Genomic DNA, 15,888 nt, shown 5'->3' with positions numbered 1-15,888 from the left:
GCAGCAGACACAACGGCAGCAGGCAGCAGACACAATGGCAGCAGACACAATGGCAGCAGACACAACGGCAGCAGACACAACGGCAGCAGACACAACGGCAGCAGACACAACGGCAGCAGACACAACGGCAGCAGACACAACGGCAGCAGACACAACGGCAGCAGACACAACGGCAGCAGACACAACGGCAGCAGACACAACGGCAGCAGACACAACGGCAGCAGACACAACGGCAGCAGACACACGGGCAGCAGACACACGGGCAGTAGACACAACGGCAGCAGACACAACGGCAGCAGACACAACGGCAGCAGACACAACGGCAGCAGACACAACGGCAGCAGACACACGGGCAGCAGACACAACGGCAGCAGACACAACGGCAGCAGACACAACGGCAGCAGACACAACGGCAGCAGACACAACGGCAGCAGACACAACGGCAGCAGACACAACGGCAGCAGACACAACGGGCAGCATTTTACGTCAGAATGGGCTAAACAACCTAAGACACTATGAGCGTGATATGATCGTCAGTGCCAGGCACGCCGGATCCAGTATCTCTGAAACGGTTACCCTCCTGTGCTTTTCACACATGACAGTGTCTAGGGTTTACCAAGAATGGTGCGACAAACAAAAAAATCCAGTCAGCGACAGTCCTGTGGGTGAAAACAGCTCTTGATGAGAGGTCGAAGAAGAACCGTGCAAGCTAACAGGCGGGCCACAAACAGACCATTAACAGCACAGTACAACAGTGGTGTGCAGAACAGCGTCTCGGAAACGCACAACGCGTCGGTCTTTGTCACGGATGGTTCTATTGCAACACCGGGTTCTACTCCCATCAGATAAAAACAAGAGGAAGAGGTTCCAGTGGGCGACAACACTGGACAATTTGAGGAGTGGAAACATCGCCTGGTCCGACGAAACACGATTTCTGTAGCGTCATGCTCATGGCAGAGTCAGCATCCTGCCTGGTCTCAATGGTACAAGATGGCGCTGTGGGGAATGTTTTGCTTGCACACATTTAGGTCCCTTGATACCAATTGAACAAGGGTGGAACGCCACAGCATGTGAACAAACCCAATAGAGTATCTTTGGGATGAGAAGGAACAGGCCGCTGGCAGCATGAACGTACCGTCGTCCAATCAGCAGCAACTATGCGATGCCATCATCTCAGCATGGGCTAACATCCCTGTGGAATGTTTCCAACACCTTTTAGAATCCATGCCCACAAAGAATTCAGGCTGTTCTGGAGGCAAAGGGGGGTCCGACTTGGTACTAAATGGGTGTACCTAATAAACTGTCCGGTAAGTGTATATTTCCATACTATGATATTGGAATAATACTGTGAAATTGTGAAACTTATAATAATGCCCTTTTTAGTGTAAAAGCTGTTTGAAAAGACTGCCTTAAATTTCCGCCTGTTTTGGTGGGATGTCGTTTTGACCTGCCTGGTGACATCACCATGCGGTAAATTAGTTAACAGACCAATAAGAAAGAGTTCTAGTTTTCCCCTCCCCACTCAGACCACTCCCAGACAGTCCCAGACTAAATTCTTGCTTTGAGAAATTGATATTTTTCTTTTTGACCCTTTTAATTGAAAACAAATCACAGTTAAGGTAGTTAATCGTTACCCTGAAATGATTTGATATGGAGATGAAAAAGCGGCTGCTATTGGACCTATAACATAAAACATCTAAATGTACATGAATAATGATGATAATAACTTTGATAAAATAAATCCTCTTGAAAAATAGAATTCAATAGAGCTATCATGTAAATCTGAGAAGAACAATACATAGATATTAAGGCTATAATACATCATAGAGAGGTGGTTTGGAGCCACACGTTTTCTTTAGGACAGGTGGGCGTGGCCTGGGGGTGTTCTGGTCTGTCTGTAGGAGGGAGGAGCCTGTGGTCATGTGGTCTGTGTGGCGTAGTGTCATGGTTCTCATAGTTCCGTCTGTAGGCTGCAGACTGGGAACCACCAGCAGGGGGCAGAGTCAGTTGGATGGTCTCTGACTGGGTTGTGGTCAGAAGGGGTGTGGAGGTGATAAAGCTGGACAGATTTAGGTCCGAGGGATCAAGAAGAGTAATGTCCTGACAGTCATTGTCCTGGGTGAGAGGAGCCTGAAGGAAATCAGGCCCGGCCCCTGCTCCAGCCATACTCCCAGCCCCTGCTCCAGCCATACTCCCAGCCCCTGCTCCAGCCATACTCCAGGCTCCAGCCATACTCCCAGCCCCAGCCCCTGCTCCAGCCATACTCCCGGCTCCAGCCATACTCCCTGCCCCTGCCATACTCCCAGCCCCTGCTCCAGCCATACTCCCAGCCCCTGCTCCAGCCATACTCCCAGCCCCTGCCATACTCCCAGCCCCTGCCATACTCCCAGCCCCTGCCATACTCCCAGCCCCTGCCATACTCCCAGCCCCTGCTCCAGCCATACACCCTGCCTCAGGCCGAGGAGCTTCTTTTGCTTTGGTATAAGGCAGAGTATCAGTCTCTGTGGAGGCCAGTGTGTACTGATCATCATCTTCAAGCCTCCTCTGACTGTCTCCAGGACTGCCAGAGCCCCAGCTCTTCCCCTGATCCTTCCCAGCCTCATCCCCCCGTAAGGACAGGTCCAGACGGCCCTCAGGACTCTTGGCCTGGCCCCTGGTGAAGCTGTACTGGTTCTGGGTGGAAGTGGCACTGTGGCTGCAGTCTTTAGTCAAGGGTCCAGTGAAGGAAAGTGAAGACAGGAAGGGCGGTCTGAGATGCAGAAGTGACCCGGCCTGGACTCGGCTGAGACTGAGGATGTTTCTACGGGTGTCACTGGGCAGTTTGTCCAGCTGCCTGCCGACCTGGACTGGAGTGGGGAACAGAGAGCTCTGACACGCCCTGTAGAAGTATCTGAATGGAGAGAGAGAGAAAGGAGAGGAGAAATGAGTCAGGGTGAGCCCTAAATGAAACCATACTCTCTATATAGTGCACTACTGAATAGAGCCTTATGGGCTGGCTACGTTTGAAGAGCCCTGTGGGTTGGCTACTTTTGAAGAGCCCTGTTGGCTGGCTACTTTTGAAGAGCCCTGTGGGCTGGCTACTTTTGAATAGAGCCTTATGGGCTGGCTACTTTTGAAGAGCCCTGTGTCTGGCTACTTTTGAAGAGCCCTGTGGGCTGGCTACTTTTGAATAGAGCCCTGTTGGCTGGCTACTTTTGAAGAGCCCTGTTGGCTGGCTACTTTTGAAGAGCCTTGTTGGCTGGCTACTTTTGAATAGAGCCTTATGGGCTGGCTACTTTTGAAGAGAGCCCTGTTGGCTGGCTACTTTTGAAGAGCCCTGTTGGCTGGCTAATTTTGAAGAGCCCTGTTGGCTGGCTACTTTTGAAGAGCCCTGTGGGTTGGCTACTTTTGAAGAGCCCTGTGGGTTGACTACTTTTGAAGAGCCCTGTGGGCTGGCTACTTTTGAAGAGCCCTGTGGGCTGGCTACTTTTGAATAGAGCCCTGTTGGCTGGCTACTTTTGAAGAGCCCTGTTGCCAGACAGACTACCATAGTCCCAAGAACACTAAGGTAACCTGCCTTAGTGTCTGTAGTCATGAATTGCTTTGAAAGGCTGGTCATGGCTCACATCAACACCATTTTCCCAGAAACCCTAGACCCACTCCAATTTGCATACCGTCCAAACAGATCCACAGATGATACAGTCTCTATTGCACTCTACACTGCCCTTTCACACCTGGACAAAAGGAACACAGACAGTTGAAGTGGGAAGTTTACATAAGACTTAGGTTGGAGTCATTATAACTAGTTTACATACACTTAGGTTGGAGTCATTAAAACTAGTTTTTAAAACACTCCACAAATGTCTTGTAAACAAACTATAATTTTGGCAAGTCGGTTAAGGCATCTACTTTGTGCTTGAAACAAGCATTTTACAACAATTGTTTACAGACAGATTATTTCACTTATAATTCACTGTATCATAATTCCAGTGGGTCAGAAGTTTACATACACTAAGTTGACTGTGCCTTTAAACAGCTTGGAAAATTCCAGAAAAAAAGGATGTCATGGCTTTAGAAACTTCTGACAGGCTAATTGACATAATTTGAGTCAATTGGAGGTGTACCTGTGGATGTATTTCAAGGCCTACCTTCAAACTCAGGGCCTCTTTGCTTGATATCATGGGAAAATCAAAAGAAATCAGCCAAGACCTCAGAAAATAAATTGTAGACTTCCACAATACTGGTTCATCCGTGAGATCAATTTTCAAATGCCTGAAGGTACCACGTTCATCTGTACAAACAATAGTACGCAAGTATAAACACCATGGGACCATGCAGCCATCATACTGCTCAAGAAGGAGACGCGTTCTGTCTCCTAGAGATCAATGTACTTTGGTGCGAAAGGTGCAAATCAATCCCAGAAATCCATCCCAGAACAACAGCAAAGGACATTGTGAAGATGCTGGAGGAAACAGGTACAAAAGTATCTATATCCACAGTAAAACAAGTCCTACATTGACATAACCTGAAAGGCCACTCAGCAAGGAAGAAGCCACTGCTCCAAAACCGCCATAAAAAAGCCAGACTACGGTTTGCAACTGCACATGGGGACAAAGATTGCACTTTTTGGAGAAATGTCCTCTGGTCTGATGAAACAAAAATAGAACTGTTTGACCATAATTACCATTGTTATGTTTGGAGGAAAAAGGGGATTGCAAGCGCAAGCCGAAGAACACCATCCCAACCGTGAAGTACAGGGGTGGCAGCATCATGTTGTGGGGGTGCTTTGCTGCAGGAGGAACTGGTGCACTTCACAAAATAGATGGCATCATGAGGACGGAAAATTATGTGGATATATTGAAGCAACATCTCAAGACAGTCAGGAAGTTAAAGCTTGGTCGCGAATGGGTCTTCCAAATGGACAAATACCCCAAGCATACTTCCAAAGGTGTGGCAAAATGGCTTAACGACAATAAAGTCAAGGTATTGAGTGGCCATCACAAAGCCCTGACCTCAATCCTATAGAAACTTTGTGGTCAGAACTAAAAAAGCGTGTGTGAGTAAGGAGGCCTACAAACCTGACTCAGTTACACCAGCTCTGTCAGGAGGAATGGCCACCCAACCTGACTCAGTTACACCAGCTCTGTCAGGAGGAATGAGCCAAATTTCAACCAACTTATTGTGGGAAGCTTGTGGAAGGCTACCCAAAATGTTTGACCCAAGTTAAGCAATTTAAAGGCAATGCTACCAAATACTAATTGAGTTTACGTAAACTTCTGACCCACTGGGAATGTGATGAAAGAAATTAAAGCTGAAATAAATAATTCTAAGGAATAAGGAATTTTAAGGATAAAGTAATCCTTCTCACCCCCCCCCTTAAAAGATTTAGATGCACTATTGTAAAGTGGCTGTGAATGCACCAATTTGTGGATAAGAGCGTCTGCTAAATGACTTAAATGTAAATGATGTATGTAAATGTTTATTCTCTCGTTTTGTTGTTGTTGTTGAATTTGACCCCGTTTTCTCCCCAATTTCGTTCCAATTGTTTAGTAGCTACTCTCTTGTCTCATCGCTACAACTCCCGTACGGGCTCGGGAGAGACGAAGGTTGAAAGTCATGCGTCCTCCGATACACAACCCAATCAAGCCACACTGCTTCTTAACACAGCGCGCATCCAACCTGGAAGCCAGCCGCACCAATGTGTCGGAGGAAACACTGTGCATCTGACAACCTTGGTTAGCGCACACTGCGCCCAGCCCGCCACAGGAATCGCTGGTGCGCGATGAGACAAGGATATCCCTACCGGCCAAGCACTCCCTAAACTGGACGATGCTAGGTCAATTGTGCGTCGCCCCACGGACCTCCCGGTCACGGCCGGTTACGACAGAGCCTGGGCGCGAACCCAGAGTCTCTGGTGGCACAGCTGGCACTGCAGTACAGCGCCCTTAACCACTGCGCCACCCGGGAGGCCCTCTCTGTTAATAATTATTATTTACAACCCTCCCATTATTTATCTTTCTACTTTGCACATTCTTCTACTGCAAATCTACCATTCCAGTGTTTTACTTGCTATATTGTATTTACTTTGCCACCATGGCCTTTTTTTTGCCTTTACCTCCCTTCTCACCTCATTTGCTCACATCGTATATAGACATATTTTTCTACTGTATTATTGACTGTATGTTTGTTTTACTCCATGTGTAACTCTGTGTTGTTGTATGTGTCGAACTGCTTTGCTTTATCTTGGCCAGGTCGCAATTGTAAATGAGAACTTGTTCTCAACTTGCCTACCTGGTAAAAATAAAGGTGTTCTCAACTAGCCTACCTGGTTAAATAAAGGTGTTCTCAACTAGCCCACCTGGTTAAATAAAGGTGTTCTCAACTAGCCTACCTGGTTAAATAAAGGTGTTCTCAACTAGCCTACCTGGTTAAATAAAGGTGTTCTCAACTAGCCTACCTGGTTAAATAAAGGTGTTCTCAACTAGCCTACCTGGTTAAATAAAGGTGTTCTCAACTAGCCTACCTGGTTAAATAAAGGTGTTCTCAACTTGCCTACCTGGTTAAATAAAGGTGTTCTCAACTAGCCTACCTGGTTAAATAAAGGTGTTCTCAACTAGCCTACTTGGTAAAATAAAGGTGAAAAAAAAAAAAACATCTATGCAGTCACTTTAACTCTACCTACATTACCTCGACTAACTGGTGACCCCACACATTGACTCTGTACCGGTACCCCCTGTATATAGCCTCCACATTGACTCTGTACTGTAATACCCTGTATTAGCCTCCACATTGACTCTGTACTGGTACCCCCTGTATATATATGCCTCCACATTGACTCTGTACCGGTACCCCCTGTATATAGCCTCCACATTGACTCTGTACCGTAATACCCTGCATATAGCCTCCACATTGACTCTGTACCGGTACCCCCTGTATATATATGCCTCCACATTGACTCTGTACCGTAATACCCTGTATATAGCCTCCACATTGACTCTGTACCGGTACCCCTGTATATAGCCTCCACATTGACTCTGTACCGGTACCTCCTGTATATAGCCTCCACATTGACTCTGTACCGGTACCCCTGTATATATATGCCTCCACATTGACTCTGTACCGTAACACCCTGTATATAGCCTCCACATTGACTCTGTACCGTAACACCCTGTATATAGCCTCCACATTGACTCTGTACCGGTACCCCTGTATATAGCCTCCACATTGACTCTGTACCGGTACCCCCTGTATATAGCCTCCACATTGACTCTGTACCGGTACCCCTGTATATAGCCTCCAAATTGACTCTGTACCGTAACACCCTGTACATAGCCTCCACATTGACTCTGTACCGGTACCCCTGTATATAGCCTCCACATTGACTCTGTACCGATACACCCTGTATATAGCCTCCACATTGACTCTGTACCGATACACCCTGTATATAGCCTCCACATTGACTCTGTACCGGAACCACCTGTATATAGCCTCCACATTGACTCTGTACTGGTACCCCCTGTATATAGCCTCCAAATTGACTCTGTACCGATACACCCTGTATATAGCCTCCACATTGACTCTGTACTGTTACCCCCTGTATATAGCCTCCACATTGACTCTGTACTGTTACCCCCTGTATATAGCCTCCACATTGACTCTGTACCGGTACCACCTGTATATAGCCTCCAAATTGACTCTGTACCGATACACCCTGTATATAGCCTCCACATTGACTCTGTACCGGAACCACCTGTATATAGCCTCCACATTGACTCTGTACTGGTACCCCCTGTATATAGCCTCCAAATTGACTCTGTACCGGAACCACCTGTATATAGCCTCCACATTGACTCTGTACTGGTACCCCCTGTATATAGCCTCCACATTGACTCTGTACTGGTACCCCCTGTATATAGCCTCCACATTGACTCTGTACTGGTACCTCCTGTATATAGCCTCCACATTGACTCTGTACCGGTACCCCCTGTATATATATGCCTCCACATTGACTCTGTACCGTAACACCCTGTATATAGCCTCCACATTGACTCTGTACCGTAACACCCTGTATATAGCCTCCACATTGACTCTGTACCGGTACCCCCTGTATATAGCCTCCACATTGACTCTGTACCGGTACCCCCTGTATATAGCCTCCACATTGACTCTGTACCGGTACCCCTGTATATAGCCTCCAAATTGACTCTGTACTGGTACCTCCTGTATATAGCCTCCACATTGACTCTGTACCGGTACCCCCTGTATATATATGCCTCCACATTGACTCTGTACCGTAACACCCTGTATATAGCCTCCACATTGACTCTGTACCGTAACACCCTGTATATAGCCTCCACATTGACTCTGTACCGGTACCCCCTGTATATAGCCTCCACATTGACTCTGTACCGGTACCCCCTGTATATAGCCTCCACATTGACTCTGTACCGGTACCCCTGTATATAGCCTCCAAATTGACTCTGTACCGTAACACCCTGTACATAGCCTCCACATTGACTCTGTACCGGTACCACCTGTATATAGCCTCCAAATTGACTCTGTACCGGAACCACCTGTATATAGCCTCCACATTGACTCTGTACTGGTACCCCCTGTATATAGCCTCCACATTGACTCTGTACTGGTACCCCCTGTATATATATGCCTCCACATTGACTCTGTACCGGTACCCCCTGTATATAGCCTCCACATTGACTCTGTACCGTAATACCCTGCATATAGCCTCCACATTGACTCTGTACCGGTACCCCCTGTATATATATGCCTCCACATTGACTCTGTACCGTAATACCCTGTATATAGCCTCCACATTGACTCTGTACCGGTACCCCCTGTATATAGCCTCCACATTGACTCTGTACCGGTACCTCCTGTATATAGCCTCCACATTGACTCTGTACCGGTACCCCCTGTATATATATGCCTCCACATTGACTCTGTACCGTAACACCCTGTATATAGCCTCCACATTGACTCTGTACCGTAACACCCTGTATATAGCCTCCACATTGACTCTGTACCGGTACCCCTGTATATAGCCTCCACATTGACTCTGTACCGGTACCCCCTGTATATAGCCTCCACATTGACTCTGTACCGGTACCCTGTATATAGCCTCCAAATTGACTCTGTACCGTAACACCCTGTACATAGCCTCCACATTGACTCTGTACCGGTACCCCCTGTATATAGCCTCCACATTGACTCTGTACCGATACACCCTGTATATAGCCTCCACATTGACTCTGTACCGATACACCCTGTATATAGCCTCCACATTGACTCTGTACCGGAACCACCTGTATATAGCCTCCACATTGACTCTGTACTGGTACCCCCTGTATATAGCCTCCAAATTGACTCTGTACCGATACACCCTGTATATAGCCTCCACATTGACTCTGTACTGTTACCCCCTGTATATAGCCTCCACATTGACTCTGTACTGTTACCCCCTGTATATAGCCTCCACATTGACTCTGTACCGGTACCACCTGTATATAGCCTCCAAATTGACTCTGTACCGATACACCCTGTATATAGCCTCCACATTGACTCTGTACCGGAACCACCTGTATATAGCCTCCACATTGACTCTGTACTGGTACCCCCTGTATATAGCCTCCACATTGACTCTGTACTGTAATACCCTGTATTAGCCTCCACATTGACTCTGTACTGGTACCCCCTGTATATATATGCCTCCACATTGACTCTGTACCGGTACCCCCTGTATATAGCCTCCACATTGACTCTGTACCGTAATACCCTGCATATAGCCTCCACATTGACTCTGTACCGGTACCCCCTGTATATATATGCCTCCACATTGACTCTGTACCGTAATACCCTGTATATAGCCTCCACATTGACTCTGTACCGGTACCACCTGTATATAGCCTCCAAATTGACTCTGTACCGGAACCACCTGTATATAGCCTCCACATTGACTCTGTACTGGTACCCCCTGTATATAGCCTCCACATTGACTCTGTACTGGTACCCCCTGTATATAGCCTCCACATTGACTCTGTACTGGTACCTCCTGTATATAGCCTCCACATTGACTCTGTACCGGTACCCCCTGTATATATATGCCTCCACATTGACTCTGTACCGTAACACCCTGTATATAGCCTCCACATTGACTCTGTACCGTAACACCCTGTATATAGCCTCCACATTGACTCTGTACCGGTACCCCCTGTATATAGCCTCCACATTGACTCTGTACCGGTACCCCTGTATATAGCCTCCACATTGACTCTGTACCGGTACCCCTGTATATAGCCTCCAAATTGACTCTGTACCGTAACACCCTGTACATAGCCTCCACATTGACTCTGTACCGGTACCCCCTGTATATAGCCTCCACATTGACTCTGTACCGATACACCCTGTATATAGCCTCCACATTGACTCTGTACCGATACACCCTGTATATAGCCTCCACATTGACTCTGTACCGGAACCACCTGTATATAGCCTCCACATTGACTCTGTACTGGTACCCCCTGTATATAGCCTCCAAATTGACTCTGTACCGATACACCCTGTATATAGCCTCCACATTGACTCTGTACTGTTACCCCCTGTATATAGCCTCCACATTGACTCTGTACTGTTACCCCCTGTATATAGCCTCCACATTGACTCTGTACCGGTACCACCTGTATATAGCCTCCAAATTGACTCTGTACCGATACACCCTGTATATAGCCTCCACATTGACTCTGTACCGGAACCACCTGTATATAGCCTCCACATTGACTCTGTACTGGTACCCCTGTATATAGCCTCCACATTGACTCTGTACTGTAATACCCTGTATTAGCCTCCACATTGACTCTGTACTGGTACCCCCTGTATATATATGCCTCCACATTGACTCTGTACCGGTACCCCTGTATATAGCCTCCACATTGACTCTGTACCGTAATACCCTGCATATAGCCTCCACATTGACTCTGTACCGGTACCCCCTGTATATATATGCCTCCACATTGACTCTGTACCGTAATACCCTGTATATAGCCTCCACATTGACTCTGTACCGGTACCACCTGTATATAGCCTCCAAATTGACTCTGTACCGGAACCACCTGTATATAGCCTCCACATTGACTCTGTACTGGTACCCCCTGTATATAGCCTCCACATTGACTCTGTACTGGTACCCCCTGTATATAGCCTCCACATTGACTCTGTACTGGTACCTCCTGTATATAGCCTCCACATTGACTCTGTACCGGTACCCCCTGTATATATATGCCTCCACATTGACTCTGTACCGTAACACCCTGTATATAGCCTCCACATTGACTCTGTACCGTAACACCCTGTATATAGCCTCCACATTGACTCTGTACCGGTACCCCCTGTATATAGCCTCCACATTGACTCTGTACCGGTACCCCCTGTATATAGCCTCCACATTGACTCTGTACCGGTACCCCTGTATATAGCCTCCAAATTGACTCTGTACCGTAACACCCTGTACATAGCCTCCACATTGACTCTGTACCGGTACCACCTGTATATAGCCTCCAAATTGACTCTGTACCGGAACCACCTGTATATAGCCTCCACATTGACTCTGTACTGGTACCCCCTGTATATAGCCTCCACATTGACTCTGTACTGGTACCCCTGTATATATATGCCTCCACATTGACTCTGTACCGGTACCCCCTGTATATAGCCTCCACATTGACTCTGTACCGTAATACCCTGCATATAGCCTCCACATTGACTCTGTACCGGTACCCCCTGTATATATATGCCTCCACATTGACTCTGTACCGTAATACCCTGTATATAGCCTCCACATTGACTCTGTACCGGTACCCCCTGTATATAGCCTCCACATTGACTCTGTACCGGTACCTCCTGTATATAGCCTCCACATTGACTCTGTACCGGTACCCCTGTATATATATGCCTCCACATTGACTCTGTACCGTAACACCCTGTATATAGCCTCCACATTGACTCTGTACCGTAACACCCTGTATATAGCCTCCACATTGACTCTGTACCGGTACCCCCTGTATATAGCCTCCACATTGACTCTGTACCGGTACCCCCTGTATATAGCCTCCACATTGACTCTGTACCGGTACCCCTGTATATAGCCTCCAAATTGACTCTGTACCGTAACACCCTGTACATAGCCTCCACATTGACTCTGTACCGGTACCCCCTGTATATAGCCTCCACATTGACTCTGTACCGATACACCCTGTATATAGCCTCCACATTGACTCTGTACCGATACACCCTGTATATAGCCTCCACATTGACTCTGTACCGGAACCACCTGTATATAGCCTCCACATTGACTCTGTACTGGTACCCCCTGTATATAGCCTCCAAATTGACTCTGTACCGATACACCCTGTATATAGCCTCCACATTGACTCTGTACTGTTACCCCCTGTATATAGCCTCCACATTGACTCTGTACTGTTACCCCCTGTATATAGCCTCCACATTGACTCTGTACCGGTACCACCTGTATATAGCCTCCAAATTGACTCTGTACCGATACACCCTGTATATAGCCTCCACATTGACTCTGTACCGGAACCACCTGTATATAGCCTCCACATTGACTCTGTACTGGTACCCCCTGTATATAGCCTCCACATTGACTCTGTACTGTAATACCCTGTATTAGCCTCCACATTGACTCTGTACTGGTACCCCCTGTATATATATGCCTCCACATTGACTCTGTACCGGTACCCCCTGTATATAGCCTCCACATTGACTCTGTACCGTAATACCCTGCATATAGCCTCCACATTGACTCTGTACCGGTACCCCCTGTATATATATGCCTCCACATTGACTCTGTACCGTAATACCCTGTATATAGCCTCCACATTGACTCTGTACCGGTACCCCCTGTATATAGCCTCCACATTGACTCTGTACCGGTACCTCCTGTATATAGCCTCCACATTGACTCTGTACCGGTACCCCCTGTATATATATGCCTCCACATTGACTCTGTACCGTAACACCCTGTATATAGCCTCCACATTGACTCTGTACCGTAACACCCTGTATATAGCCTCCACATTGACTCTGTACCGGTACCCCCTGTATATAGCCTCCACATTGACTCTGTACCGGTACCCCCTGTATATAGCCTCCACATTGACTCTGTACCGGTACCCCTGTATATAGCCTCCAAATTGACTCTGTACCGGTACCCCTGTATATAGCCTCCAAATTGACTCTGTACCGTAACACCCTGTACATAGCCTCCACATTGACTCTGTACCGGTACCACCTGTATATAGCCTCCACATTGACTCTGTACCGTAATACCCTGTATATAGCCTCCAAATTGACTCTGTACCGGAACCACCTGTATATAGCCTCCACATTGACTCTGTACTGGTACCCCCTGTATATAGCCTCCACATTGACTCTGTACTGGTACCCCCTGTATATAGCCTCCACATTGACTCTGTACTGGTACCTCCTGTATATAGCCTCCACATTGACTCTGTACCGGTACCCCCTGTATATATATGCCTCCACATTGACTCTGTACCGTAACACCCTGTATATAGCCTCCACATTGACTCTGTACCGTAACACCCTGTATATAGCCTCCACATTGACTCTGTACCGGTACCCCCTGTATATAGCCTCCACATTGACTCTGTACCGGTACCCCCTGTATATAGCCTCCACATTGACTCTGTACCGGTACCCCTGTATATAGCCTCCAAATTGACTCTGTACCGTAACACCCTGTACATAGCCTCCACATTGACTCTGTACCGGTACCACCTGTATATAGCCTCCAAATTGACTCTGTACCGGAACCACCTGTATATAGCCTCCACATTGACTCTGTACTGGTACCCCCTGTATATAGCCTCCACATTGACTCTGTACTGGTACCCCCTGTATATAGCCTCCACATTGACTCTGTACTGGTACCCCCTGTATATAACCTCCACATTGACTCTGTACCGGTACCCCCTGTATATAGCCTCCACATTGACTCTGTACCGTAATACCCTGTATATAGCCTCCACATTGACTCTGTACTGGTACCCCCTGTATATAGCCTCCACATTGACTCTGTACTGGTACCCCCTGTATATATATGCCTCCACATTGACTGTTGTATTCAGCATTTCACTGTAAGGTCTACTACACCTGTTGTATTCAGCATTTCACTGTGAGGTCTACTACACCTGTTGGTTAGAGCCTGTAAGTAAACATTTCACTGTAAGGTCTACTACACCTGTTGTATTCAGCATTTCACTGTGAGGTCTACTACACCTGTTGTATTCAGCATTTCACTGTGAGGTCTACTACACCTGTTGTATTCAGTATTTCACTGTGAGGTCTACTACACCTGTTGTATTCAGCATTTCACTGTGAGGTCTACTACACCTGTTGTATTCAGCATTTCACTGTGAGGTCTACTACACCTGTTGTATTCAGCATTTCACTGTAAGGTCTACTACACCTGTTGTATTCAGCATTTCACTGTAAGGTCTACTACACCTGTTGTGTTCAGAATTTCACTGTGAGGTCTACTACACCTGTTGTATTCAGCATTTCACTGTAAGGTCTACTACACCTGTTGTATTCAGCATTTCACTGTAATGTCTACTACACCTGTTGTATTCAGCATTTCACTGTGAGGTCTACTACACCTGTTGTATTCAGCATTTCACTGTAATGTCTACTACACCTGTTGTGTTCAGAATTTCACTGTGAGGTCTACTACACCTGTTGTATTCAGCATTTCACTGTAAGGTCTACTACACCTGTTGTATTCAGCATTTCACTGTAAGGTCTACTACACCTGTTGTATTCAGCATTTCACTGTGAGGTCTACTACACCTGTTGTATTCAGCATTTCACTGTAAGGTCTACTACACCTGTTGTATTCAGCATTTCACTGTGAGGTCTACTACCCCTGTTGGTTAGAGCCTGTAAGTAAGCATTTCACTATAATGTCTACTACACCTGTTGTATTCAGCATTTCACTGTGAGGTCTACTACACCTGTTGTATTCAGCATTTCACTGTGAGGTCTACTACACCTGTTGTATTCAGCATTTCACTGTGAGGTCTACTACACCTGTTGTATTCAGCATTTCACTGTGAGGTCTACTACACCTGTTGTATTCAGCATTTCACTGTGAGGTCTACTACACCTGTTGTATTCAGCATTTCACTGTAAGGTCTACTACACCTGTTGTATTCAGCATTTCACTGTAAGGTCTACTACACCTGTTGTGTTCAGAATTTCACTGTGAGGTCTACTACACCTGTTGTATTCAGCATTTCACTGTAAGGTCTACTACACCTGTTGTATTCAGCATTTCACTGTAATGTCTACTACACCTGTTGTATTCAGCATTTCACTGTGAGGTCTACTACACCTGTTGTATTCAGCATTTCACTGTAATGTCTACTACACCTGTTGTGTTCAGAATTTCACTGTGAGGTCTACTACACCTGTTGTATTCAGCATTTCACTGTAAGGTCTACTACACCTGTTGTATTCAGCATTTCACTGTAATGTCTACTACACCTGTTGTATTCAGCATTTCACTGTGAGGTCTACTACACCTGTTGTATTCAGCATTTCACTGTAAGGTCTACTACACCTGTTGTATTCAGCATTTCACTGTGAGGTCTACTACACCTGTTGGTTAGAGCCTGTAAGTAAACATTTCACTGTAAGGTCTACTACACCTGTTGTATTCAGCATTTCACTGTGAGGTCTACTACACCTGTTGTATTCAGCATTTCACTGTGAGGTCTACTACACCTGTTGTATTCAGCATTTCACTGTGAGGTCTACTAAACCTGTTGTATTCAGCATTTCACTGTGAGGTCTACT

General features: G+C 46.6%; 1 protein-coding gene across 1 annotated transcript in view; it reads right to left on the bottom strand.

Annotated features, from left to right (window-relative positions):
• Positions 1-262: 262 nt before the first annotated feature.
• atp10a (ATPase phospholipid transporting 10A) overlaps positions 263-15,888 on the bottom strand; it is a 139,859-nt gene continuing 124,233 nt past the window's right edge. Inside the window, 1 exon segment of the mRNA XM_046299581.1 lies at positions 263-2,890. Within this exon segment, the coding sequence (XP_046155537.1) occupies positions 1,822-2,890 (1,069 nt within the window). The 3' untranslated portion in view covers positions 263-1,821.

The sequence above is a fragment of the Oncorhynchus gorbuscha genome, linkage group LG02 (assembly GCF_021184085.1).
Source record: "Oncorhynchus gorbuscha isolate QuinsamMale2020 ecotype Even-year linkage group LG02, OgorEven_v1.0, whole genome shotgun sequence".
NCBI lineage: Eukaryota > Metazoa > Chordata > Actinopteri > Salmoniformes > Salmonidae > Oncorhynchus > Oncorhynchus gorbuscha.
The sequence above is the reverse complement of the archived record's forward strand: the minus strand, read 5'-3'. Positions and strand labels throughout refer to the sequence as shown.